Source organism: Mus musculus, chromosome 6 (assembly GCF_000001635.26).
Source record: "Mus musculus strain C57BL/6J chromosome 6, GRCm38.p6 C57BL/6J".
Classification (NCBI taxonomy): domain Eukaryota; kingdom Metazoa; phylum Chordata; class Mammalia; order Rodentia; family Muridae; genus Mus; species Mus musculus.
The window spans coordinates 135922471-135935127 of NC_000072.6; the positions used below are offsets into that span (position 1 = coordinate 135922471).

The 12657-nt window shown below is 43.4% G+C and overlaps 1 protein-coding gene across 7 annotated transcripts in view; it reads right to left on the reverse strand.

Annotated features, from left to right (window-relative positions):
- The window catches only part of Grin2b (glutamate receptor, ionotropic, NMDA2B (epsilon 2)), a 460395-nt gene that overhangs the window by 209250 nt on the left and 238488 nt on the right, over positions 1-12657 (reverse strand). For all 7 annotated transcript variants that reach the window (NM_001363750.1, NM_008171.4, XM_011241221.3 and 4 more), the window contains one exon: positions 402-1000. In NM_001363750.1, coding sequence (NP_001350679.1) covers positions 402-1000 — 599 coding nt within the window. The remainder of the gene's footprint in view (positions 1-401; positions 1001-12657) is intronic.

A 12657-nucleotide genomic window follows, 5' to 3' on the forward strand; every position in this document is an offset into this window, starting at 1 on the left:
TGCACGGGGATGAAAGATACAGGGTTTTACATACCCCAGGCTGCCTTAGTTGCATGCAAATGACAACTATGAACTTCTGATCCTCCTGCCGTCCCATGAACTGGAATTGCATATGTGTACCACCACACCAAGTGTGGGGATAGAACCCAGAGCTTTGTGTGTGCCAGGCAAGCATACCAATTGATTTGCTATTTTTTAGAATAAGAACACAAAAGAGCAATATTTAACTACATGCTCCCCACCACCACCACGACCAAACACCATTTTAAGGCCAGCTTTCAGTCTGCTGCCATTCTGAACGACCAATCCCTGCTCTTGCCTTTGGACCACCTCCAAGCCCCGCCTTCGAGGCTCTCTCCTGACCCCCACCAGGAGCCCAAGCAGGACAGTTCCACACTCACCTATTCAGCATGTTAGACTGGTAGATCCTCTTCTCGTGGGTGTTGTAGCAACTGCTCTTGGGCTCAGGGATGAAACTGTGTTCGGACAGCATGTCCGAGGCAGCAGTGGTGATGATGGCAATCCCATCTCTCACTCTGGCAGGAAGGCCATAGTCCCATTCGTCATATGACACAGAGATGAGCCCCGTGGGGAACTCTGAAGGCACCGTGTCCGTATCCCCCGCCACCAGACTCGGCACGATCCATGTGTAGCCGTAGCCAGTCAGCCCAACTGAGTTAGCTACTTCGAAGATGTAGGTGGCTTCTTCCTTTGTGCAGTAGAGGAGAATGATGGGGCTCTGCAGCTTCTTCAGCTGATTCTGGATCTTAGAGTCGCCATCGTCTAGAGACATGTCTAGCAGGAGGACTTCCTCGAGCTCCCAGCCCACAAAGCTGTTCTCAATAGTGCTGCGGATCTTGTTCACGAAGTCCTGGTAGCCGGGGAAGTAGGTGGTGACGATGGAGAAGATGTACCAGTCGTATTCTTCCATGATGTTGAGCATGACAGAAGCTTGCTGTTCAATGGATGGGCCAAACTGGAAGAACATGGAGGACTCATCCTAGAGTAGTCAAAATACAAGAGAAAGGGGAGAAATGGAAAAAAGAAATCAAACAGATAGCCACAGGGATTGTGAATCAAGTGGATGCAAAAGTTCATGCTCATTGTTTTTTCCTCATAGATATTTTATTTTCAAAATTTTCAGTGGAAAAAGATGTTTTTGAATTTTGGTGTAAGGACATTCATCTACAATGTACCTGATGCTTAGCTATGGAAACCAATGATAGCATATACCTGTTAGTAACAGCGCCCACATAGTACTGGAGAATGAAGCCAAGGTCTCATATGCTATGCTTTACCACTGAGTCTATATACTCACTGCCCCCCACCCCCACTGTTCATTAAAAATGATGTAGGCTCTCACTAGGCTGGACTTAAGCTCACTCTAGTCACTCTGTAGTCTCAGGAGACTTTTGCTTGGAATCCTCCTGCTTTGGGTTTCTGAATAGCAGAAATATTACTTGCATTCTCTTTTAACTTAGCTTATTCTCTAGTGGTTGTTCTGATAATAAGATCTACAACTTAGAGTGAGCTCAAGCTACACCTCCAAGCCACACATGAAAGTACTTGTAGCTAGACTGTATATGTGGCTGTGCTTGATTTTAGAGAAACCAACACAAGAGGGTTTGCTTTCTAACCCATAGAGTGTCATGGGTCTTAGACTGATCTGTGTAACACATAGGCACATATGTGCACATGTGCTCACACACATGTATACACACACAGATAATTCTGAACATGTTTTTCTCCCTGTCCTTTTGAGGGAGAAGCCATTTGAAATTTCTCTCATTGTAAGCTCCATTTCACCTGCTGCTTTGAGAAGTTGAAACCTGGTATTTTGGCTCAACTGTACAGCTACAAGAATCTGAAAGCACAAAATGAATACCCTCTCAGCCTCAGCCTCTCTCCATTCATTTCCTCCTGATTTGTTCCTGGTAATGGTGTCACTTCTCTTAATCTATGTTCTCACCTTACATCCGAGAGCCTCTGTCCATTTTGAAATAGTCTAGGCTAACACAATTATATCCCTCTTCAAGGGACATTTCTTCCTCCGACCCCCAAAACCCAGGCTTTAAAGTATAGTTACAAGAGACCAAGAAATTGGACCTCTAAGCAAAATTATATAGAGATTTCTTAACCCAGGAATAAATAGCCAAGAAACACGAAGTATTTCTTGAATGCCAGCTATTGAAAAAAAATACAGACTGGGAAATATCCTACTTGTATCTCAAGGCTGTAGCTGGGCAGTGAGAGCTGCCATCCCCTAGGCTTTCCAGAGTGACATGTGATTCTTCTCATGCTTGGACTGGTCACATTAACCCCAGCCTACCCAGAGTAGAAGATATGTTTATCTACTGGGTGGTGAATCTTTCTGCTAATGGAGCCATGTTGCTTTTCATGCTTGTCCCAACTGAGCTTAACAGAGATGAGCCCCAAAAGACTACAGAAGTCAAAAACATAGGGAAGATGAAGCAGCAACAATAGATAGAAAGAGGAATGGGAATTACTTCAGAGTAGAATAATTAAAGGCAGTGTGTGTGCCCATTCTGAACTTTGGCTAGACCTTCCTCCTGGATCTCCTTTATGATACAAGGAGTATTCTTCAAGCTAAAGTAGCCAGTCTTCCATTGAACGTTACAGCTGTGATGTGGACTAAGTACTGTCTCTTCCTGTTAATAAATTCTATAACCACCAGGGTGAAGGTAGTAAGATGTGTTGTCTTTTGAGAGATGATAGGTCTTATAGGGGAAAAGCTCAGAAATGGATTAATGTCCTTTTAAAGGAGACTCCAGAGAGCTGCCTTGACCCTTCCACCTTGAGTGGACACAAAGAATATCTGCCTCTACAAACTGAAGAGGGAGTCTTCACTAGACACCAGACCTGCTAGCACCAATGATCTTTGACTCGTCAGCCTTCAGAACTATGAAAACTAAACTTGTGTTGTTGATAAGCTGTCTCTTTTATGACATTTTTTTAAATAGCAGCTTAAAATGACTAAGACAAGTGGGTATCTGAGACAATGAAGCTTAATTATTCCAATGCTTGTCAGGGACCTGCAGAGAATCACAAGGGAAAAAAGATAGAAAAGAAAGCCCGTTGACAGAACAACTCATTTTGACTAGACGCTGCTGAAAGAGATATCTGCTTGATTTTCTTGTAAACATGGTCTTGGAGATTCTCACATGGGAAATCTCATCCTGTGAGTTTCCACAAGCCCAATGGTTACACAAAGTGAAAATGCTTTCAATATACTTTAAGGTGTACAGGACTTAGGGAGAAGGAAATCTCAATTGCAAATGAAATAAATCAACCTGTTCTGTGATGGGTGAACAGAATTTAATCACAAGGAGACTCTTGAGTGCACACGAAGCCCCACATATGGTGAGGCCATAATTGGCTCAAATGCACAGCAAGAATCAGCTTTGGGGAAAAACTCATGGTTGTCTATCTCAGACGGTCAATGTTAATGAGATTGAACTTAAAGAATGAAAAAAATCTGCTAAACAGCATCTTGACCCTCTCTCCCTTTTGTTTCTCCTAATGCCTCTCCAACAGTTACAAATGGCTATTCTGCAAAGAAAACTAATCTACAATGAGCATGAGACACTCTGAGCATACCTTCGAATGCCCTGATCATATACAACCCCTCTTCTATACAGCCCTCAGCATGCTCACCTTACCCATTTTGTATTGCCAGGCCTCAATTCAATGAGTATGCCTTCTACAGCCATTTTATTTGCCACCAAACCAAGTCTGTTGAAGCCAAGTAGAAACCAAGAGACAGTTATGGCTTGAGCAAAGGCTTCCTGTATAATGAGGAGTGTAGTGTTGTTTATTTAGTTGATGCAACAGTCTGGTGTACAGTGGTCCGGAATAGAATAGCTCTTTTTTTCCCAACAAAGCTTTGAGCTAACTCTAAGTTGCAAATGGTGACAGGTTTTGCAAATTACGGTCTCTGCCACAAATCAAAGCATAATCTTCATATGTGCACGGAGTGGAAAGCCCTGGTGGCCACACATCTATCTTTCCAGGCACCCAGCATGCGCTACGATCACCCACTAGTGATCAAGATGAAGGACAGAGACATAATTCTGTTTGCAGTTCACTGTGATTCCCCGTGAACAATTTTATCTTCTAATGCTATTACAAAATGTTGACACTCAGGGATCCTTGGAGAAGCCACCTCCCTCCAGTGAAAATTCCCAGCCAAATTTATTGCATGAATGCACTTCAACTTGCCTTAAGAGCATCTTGAAAGTCTTCCTGCATAAAAGGCTGCCTTAACTGAGATGAGCAATTAGCACAGGGGAGGTAGAATTGTACATTAGACCCCATCAGTCTACAACCTTTATGCTGTACTTCCATTACATTGATGGTTGTGGTGTTTATTTGCTAATAAGAAAAAAATAAAAAGATTTTTTTTCCATTCCATTATCTGCCACAGAAAACAGTTGCCTAAAGAATTAGGAGCACATGATGTTTTTCATCATCCAGATCCCCTACTGATCGTCTTCCAAATTAAAGAAATAACTATCCCAGTGACCACAGTGCCCCTGGTAACAGACGTCATCTCAGTTCCCTGCCTCCAACACACACACACACACACACACACACACACACACACACACACACCAGATGAAACAAGCCATTCATCTAAGAATGTCTCTTCCTTGGATACAGAACCCTCCCGGCATGATTGGCTGTCAAGGTGTTATAAAGTCCTGCTCTGTTTGCTCTAAAGCTAGGCAGCTCTGAAGGGTCTGTCTAGCTTCTTAATTCCCTACAAGGTTAGTAGAGTGCTGTTACAACTGCATTGCCCGTACCTCCTCGTCTGCTCAGTCTAGTTTCCACTGCCTGTACCTTTCTTAGTGTTGATGTCAGTTCCCTCCTCCCTCAAGCTTCACCCTGCCTTCACACTCAGCCTGCTCTCTGTGGATCCTGACTCCATTTTCCTCCATTATAAGCATGGAGAAGGGTGTCTTAAAGGTATGAACAGAAGGGCTGGGAAGATGGCTCAGTTGGTAAAGCGACTACCTTAGTAGCATGGGGAACCTGTGTTTGGGTCTCCAGCATCCATACTTTGAAAAAGAAATGCTGAGCGTGGTTGTATCTGGCTGTAACCCTAACTCAGTGATATAAGAGACAAGCAGGTCCCTGAAGTTCACTGGTCGGCCATTTTTGCCAATTTTTAAGCACCATGTACAACAAAAGACCCTTTCTCAAAAGACAAGGTGAACTATGATGGAGGAAGACACCAAATATGGAGCTCTGGACTTTATGTACCCATGTACAAACATTCACACCCATGTGGATACACACACAACACACACACACACACACACACACACACACACACACACACACACACACACAAAACACATAAATAAAAATAAAAAGGAAATATTTTAATGTTATACTTACGTTCATAAATTATGGTCATTTATGCAGTAGAAAGATAATCCTCTGTTCTTTGACTAGAGATGTCATAACTAGGGTGAAGCGGGGTCAGCTGAATATCAGAAATGCATTGATGGAATGAGCCTCACAAGGTAGTGAGCTCTCCATCACCCTAAGAAACAGGAGCTTCATTCTTATCTGATGAAGGGTTCTTTTCCCTCGCTCTATCTATCTTCATTCCTCCCTCTAAGACCCAGATCATGGGCTGTTCCTTTGATACATGGTATCTTTTTTACTCTCAAGGGGAGGTTAATCCTCATCTCCTGTGCCTTTTAAACTGTGCATTTCTGTCTCTAACCTACCTACCACATGATAGCAAGCAGATTTATCTCTTCTCTCTAGCAATGTGGGTTTTCTATATGTGTGTGCACATAGTATGTGGTGTGTTTATGTACCTACATACATCATGCAATGTACCTATATACATGCACATAAATGTACCTCTGCACACGTGTAGAGGCCAGTGGTGTCTTCCTTGATCATCCTCCTTGGTAGTTTGAATAAGAATGGCCAAGTAGGCATATACCTTTTCATATTTGGTTACCAAGCCAAGGAGTGGCTCTGCTTGAAAGTATTAGAAAGATTAGGAGGTGTGGACTTGTTGGAAACAGTGGGTGACTGAAGCTTGGCTTTGAGGTTTCAAAAGCCCATGCCAACCCAGTTCCTGTCTGTCTACCTGTCTGCCTGCCGCCCCTCCCCATTTTCCTCTCTGGTTACAGATCAGAATGCAGCTCTCAGCTACTGCCGCCATGTCGCCGTGTTTCCTGTCATGATGATAATGGGCTAAACATCTGAAACTGCGACTAACTGCCATATAAATGTTTTATATAGTTGCTTTGGTCATGGTATCTCTTCACAGCAATAGAACAATGACTAAGACAGAAGTGCCACTTTTTTTTTCTTCCTGAGACAGTGTCCCATTGAACCTAAAGCTCACTGATTGTCTAGACTGACTGAGCTGTCCCAGGAATCCACCTATCTTCACCCCTGACTCAGTGCCAGGTTTACAGAGGCTTGTGGCCATGCCCAGTTTTTTTTACAAGAGTATTGGGTACTCAAACCCAGGTCCTAGTACAGGTTTCTTACTGACTGGCTCACCTTCCCACCCTCAAATGTCTTTATTTATCTCTAAAACTATAAACAGCACACAGGGGGAAAAAGCTCTGTGTGCTCACTATTGTTACAAAGAAACTTGATTGAATGGGTGGAAAGTTGGCAGAAAATATCTTGATGACATCATGAAGTTTCCTACGCTGATGGTGCAAATCACCACCATGAAAATGGGCTGTGCCTACAATGGTACATGTAACCTGCACTCTAAGAAGAGGAGAGCAGACCCTCTTCTGTCGTAGGCAGTCATGTTGGCAGAGAGTACTACCAGCACATTGACACACTCCCATTGCTGAAAACATTGAGCAACTCATCTTTGCACACCTCCTCTAACCCCCTTCCTCTCATTCTGTTCTTTCATAAAGAAGCAGGGTGATTCTTATAGAATATAAATCAGTCATGCTACTCTCTGCCTTAGCCCTCCATGGCTTCCTGATTCACTAAACAAAGCAGCCAATCCACTTGGCGTCTCCTTTATCCAGCACATCCTATGTCCTCATACCCCACCTCCCCACTCTCCACCTGAAACTATCCTGCTTCCCAGGTATCCACAGGGTTAACACACATATCTGCTAAAACCATGCCTTCTCTGGTCAGGGGGTGTGGCTTTGGATAAAGCACTTGTTTGCTGACACATGCATACAACACACACACACACACACACACACACACACACACACACATAACACATAGAAGTAAATAAACAAATAAACAAAATCTTGCTTTCTCAGATGCTGCAAGCATATAATTCTCAAATCTATTACTAGCTTTCTTTCTTGAGTACTTCTTTAGTATCTTAACATCTTTTGCATTATTCTTTTTTTATTAGATATTTTCTTCATTTACAATTCAAATGCTATCCCAAAAGTCCCTTACACCCTCCCCGCCCCTTTGTAATATCATCGGAAAAATGGTTCTGCAGGGCATTTGAGTCATTTCATATCAAAACAAACAAAAATTTTCCTCTGTTCTCCCCAAGTCATTCTCCTTAAAATTTCAATTAGTGTGTATTAATTGTACAAAGTAATGGGTTTCGTTATGATATTTGCATTTAAGTTCATCATATCCTTGACTCATAGCCACCCATTCAAGTCTCACTCTCCACCCCTCCCTGTCCCTTTCCTTCTCTTTGACTTTCATGGCCTTTCATATATTTTCATCTGGATTCCACAGGGGAGAGGGAGTGTGTGGTCATTGTCTTTCTGAGTCTAGCTTATCTTGAGTCACACAACAGCCTCCAGGTCCATCTCACTATCAGCAACATCTCATGCTTCTTTATGGCACACAGACTGGTTCCAACATCTAGCTCCTGTGAACAGTGCCACAACAGTCGTGGACGCTCAACTGTCTGCTTCTCACTTGGGATTCCTGTAGCTATGCATACAAGTGGGTAGCAGAATTGGAACAGAAGACAGTTCTAGTTTTAGTTTTCTAAGGAGCTTTCTCATGGATTTCCACAGGGGCTACACTCATTTACATCCTCACCAATAGTCTTAGAGGGTTCCCTTGGAGAGAACTCCATCTCGCTGAAAGTCTGGATCTTCTGGGCTTTTCCTGACAACTCTTCAGCTCACCAGATTTGAAAGAAAGAATAAGACAGTGGGACAAGAATACAGGCTATGAAAGAATTCCTGGGTATCCCTTTGTGTTTCTTCTACATTTACAGAAAAGTAGAAGTTACATGAGGGATAGAATCGTTCCTTCCATGCTAAAGGGAAGATTTCCTCTCTACCTGGACAGCAAGAAACCCCTAGCTCTGCAGAAGGCCCACCCTCAGACCATGCTACCATTTCATCTCTACTCACCAAGGCTGCAGTTGCCTACCTAAGATGAGTTTGTATGGTGCCAGTTTTGTGTGCAATGCCTTAAAATACAGGGACATCTGATCTTCTCCAGTGTCACCATTAGCTGGAAATGCCACAACAGAAGTATAGAACAGAAACTTCTGGATTGAGAATCTGGAGTTTTCCCCCCTGTCAAATGTCAGATTCATTTTCTTTAAAGCCCCACACATAAAGGAGAACACTGAATGTCGAAAGGTCTACAAACATAACACCCAGTAGCTCAGTTGGGCTCCTTTAAGAGCCACCCCAAGTTGTTAAATCCCTTCCACAGAAGCTAGCATTTTTTGCTCTTCCAAAGATAAGTTTACTCCCTCCTGGAATTTTGTTCCACTCTCCTCCCTGGTGGGCATTCTTGGTTTCGTGATCCTCTAAATGTAAACTGGGAAACACCTTAAAGATATTTACTCTGAGAATGTCTTTCCAGTCCCTCATGAACTCTAGGTCTTGGATAGCTGTATACCAAGAAGGACCCTGGGAGGAATAAGGGGGGAGATTGCAAATTCTGATCCCCATTCCTACTTGGACACCCAGCTGAGCTCCTGCCCTGCTGTCAGAGCAAAGGGCTGGGGAACAGGAAGAGAAAGGAAGAGAACTGCAGCAATGTGTTCCTGCTCTGTGATGTACCCGGGCTGTCAAAATCTTAACAAGCCTATTACATTTCATCGTAAATTAAAATTCCTCTCTATGGCCTACTCCGTTCCACAGATCAAAACAGTTCTCTGATGGGCTGTAGTTCCGTTAAGAGGCCTCTTTTCTACAAAAAAGCAAGCTGACGAGCCCCGGCAACAACCAGGCTCTGTGATGGATGAGATACAGCTTTTTCAGTTGAGAGTTTCATACATGCATCTAATGTGTTTTGATCAAATCTACTTCATCCTCCCTACAGCTCCTCCCCATCCTCCAGTAGATCCTCTCCATCCTGTGTACCTCTTATCCCTCCCAACGTCAGCCTACCCCTAGCTTAGATGCCTTAGATGCATCTTAGCTTTGAGGTAATAGATGCACTTTTAAATAGATGGGGAGTGCAGAGAGAGTGGTTGAGAAGTATTTTAAGAAACAAGGTGAGCAAAAACAGCGTAAATATTAAACTAACATTAATTAGATAGTAAAGTTATCAGTAATCAGACTCAATTTATTGAGACAAATCAATATAAAATCAAATGTGTCCCATATTTATCCCAGTGTAGATATGGGTGGGCATAGACAGGATATTAAGAAAGTTACATAAATCCAAAACCTAATTACTAAGAGGGAAATCAACTTCCCTCTTATTAAATATGAAACCCCAAACTTACATGCTATCAGAATCTCCTCATTGAACTTAAGCCAAGCAGGTAGCATCTCTGGATTTATGATTGCTGTTAAAGAGTGGGGTCAAGTACAAGCCAGTGGGATCCCTGACATGCAAGGGACAATTTTCAGAGTAAATATGTCGGCATTTGTCTCCAACAAATTGCCATTCCCTGCTCCTCGTGAGTGTTTGATCAGAACACCACGTTCCCACACGGAGGGGAGTGGGGAGAGCAAGGCCCCAAAGAATAGAAAGGTTTTCCACCATCTTATTTGATTAAGCTGTGAGTGGCCCTGCTTCCTGTGTGGCCAACGAAAAAGAAAGCCCGGGTTCTAGATATAGTCACTATATTTGTCCCCATGGGTCTCTTTACGGATTGCTGGAAAACAGGGCACTCTTTGTCCCCTGGTTGCTCCATATGGAGAGAGCAGAGCCACAAGGCATGGCTGGCTCTTGAATGCGGATCAACCACACTTATTTAGCACCAATTAACAAGCCACTGTCTCCAATGGCTAAATCCAGCAAGAAGTTTAATGAGAAAGTTTTTCTTTTCTTTCCCCCTCACTAAACATCAGTGATTGATTTCGCCATGTCTCTGGTTTGGAAAATAGATTGCTCGTTCACTGAGGACAGTGAAGTATTCACAATCAAAATGCCTCAGAATTTATTTACATCATTACACCCAAGCTGGTCATTTGTCTTAAAAGAAACAAGCATTTTGAACTGCTCAAGAAAGGAAAATAACATAGCATACCAAAAAAAAGGTGTTTTAGGTTTATTGGTGGTGGTGTTTGAATACCAGCAACACTTGGCAGGACCTGCCTACCCTGCCTCACTGAGAGGACTTAGAACACTGGCCAGCAGGTAGCTGCCTGCTGTTATCTAAACTCAGACTGGCCAAGAACCACCCTCACAACACCTTCTTCTAAACCTGACCACGAGCTTGGCTGGATATTCTTGGCCATCAAGATTGAGCCGGTTTTCCTGTGTGCCTACCATGTGCATGCACCCAGCCAGGTGGACTACGTTGCTTCCTCTTGTCCTGGTTTTCATTCCAGTCTCCTCCAGATGAAGAGCTCTATTCAGAACCTCCAACTACTTTGCACAGTTGCTGACAACCTGCCTAAACCCAGTTCTCCACAGTTACAGATGCCTCCTAATTCTCTCTCAACAGTTCCAGCTCCTGCTCTGCAGTGGGGTTGCCCCCAAGTTATTAATGCCAGTGCCCTTGCATTCATTTGTGACCTTTAAAGAACCCTGACTGCATACCCACACTAGTCTGAATGACAGCGAGGGTCACCTGATCTTATGGGGTACTGAGACCTTGGAAAACTGCCCTGTGGCAGGCAATACTGTGTCATAGGTGAGTGTAAAATCTCTCTCCGACTCTCCCTGAATCTATTGTTCACAACGATAGATATCATGGTCTGCATGGCGTAAAGGTGGCATCCCATGTTTGGCATCTGTGTTGGATTAGCTGCACACAAGTTTCTCTGAACTTTTGATGTTACTACAGTTTGCTTTAAATGGGAAGTCCCTTTCCTTTGGCAGAAGTACCCAAAGCTTTTGATGGTTCGTTCTTAGCATAAGTTAGCACTGAATACCAAATCCTTTAGAGTTCTGAGTTCCTTGGACCAGTGAGATGGCTCAGTAGGTAAAGACACCTGTCACTTAGCTTGGCAATCTGAGTTTGATCCCTGGGACCCATATAGTGGAGACAGAAGACCAACTCTGCTAACGTGTTCTCTGATCTTCACAGGTATGCCATGGAATATACACACGTGCACACATGTATACATGCATACACACAAACACTGAATGAATAAATGAATGAATGTATGAATGAAATTTTAAATTTGAAAGAAGAAAGTTAAAAAAAACAAAACAAGCTTGGTATTCTACTAGGAGTAACAGTACACAGCTATGATCCCAGCACCTGGAAGGCCGAGGCTGTGAGGTCGTGAGTTTGAGGCCAGTCTGGGCTACATGATGAAACCCAGCCTCAAAAGAAGTAAATATACATCAACAAACAAACACAGAAGGGGTCAGCATTCCTAACTTTTTACCCTTTATCATCTACGCATTTAACTCTAATGGGAATGACTACCTAGAGAACACAAGCAGAAGCCAGCTCTTAGCCCTGCACAAGGAAACCCATCCTAAAATTACCTGCTGGTCACACACTCCCCTCCACAGTCTTAGAAACGAACCTTCTTATTCATCTATCCATACAAAGGGGTCTGATTTGGGATAATGAAGAATTAGCTTCAAATAAAGTCACTGTCTATGGCTTAGTTTGTCCTTTCTGATTTGCCATTATAGAGCCTGCCAGCCTCCCAGTTTCCCCTTCACTACTGTGACCTCATACAGCCTGGGTCCCAGACTTCTTCCTTTGCCTCATAGAAGGGGTCTGCAAGCCTATAGGATGAACAACAATATCAACCAATGAGACCCACCCCCAGACCTCCCAGGGATTAAACCACCAACCAAAGAGTATATATGGAGGGACCCATGGCTCTATCCACATATGTAGCAGAGGATGGCCTGGTTGCACATCAATGAGAGGAGAGGCCCTTGGTCCTATGAAGGCTCAATGCCCCAGTGTAGGGGAATGCCAGGATGGGGAAGCAGGAGTAGGTAGGTGGGTGGAGGAACACCATCATAGAAGTGGGAGGTGGTGGGATAGGGAGTTTCCGGAGTGCAAACCACCCAGGAAAGGGGATAACATTTGAAATGTAAATAAAGAAAATATCTAATAAAATTTTCAAAAAGGAAAAAAAGCCCTTATGTTACATAGCAACTTGTCATCGGAAAATCCTCACTGTTCCAACTACGTGTTCATTGTCCCCTTGGGACTTAGAGGAACCGAAACACTCATTTGTCCACTTGATGCTGGGAGACTGACAAGAGATAGGAACAGCATCAGCAACCTCTGAAGGAAGATGACAAAGTTGG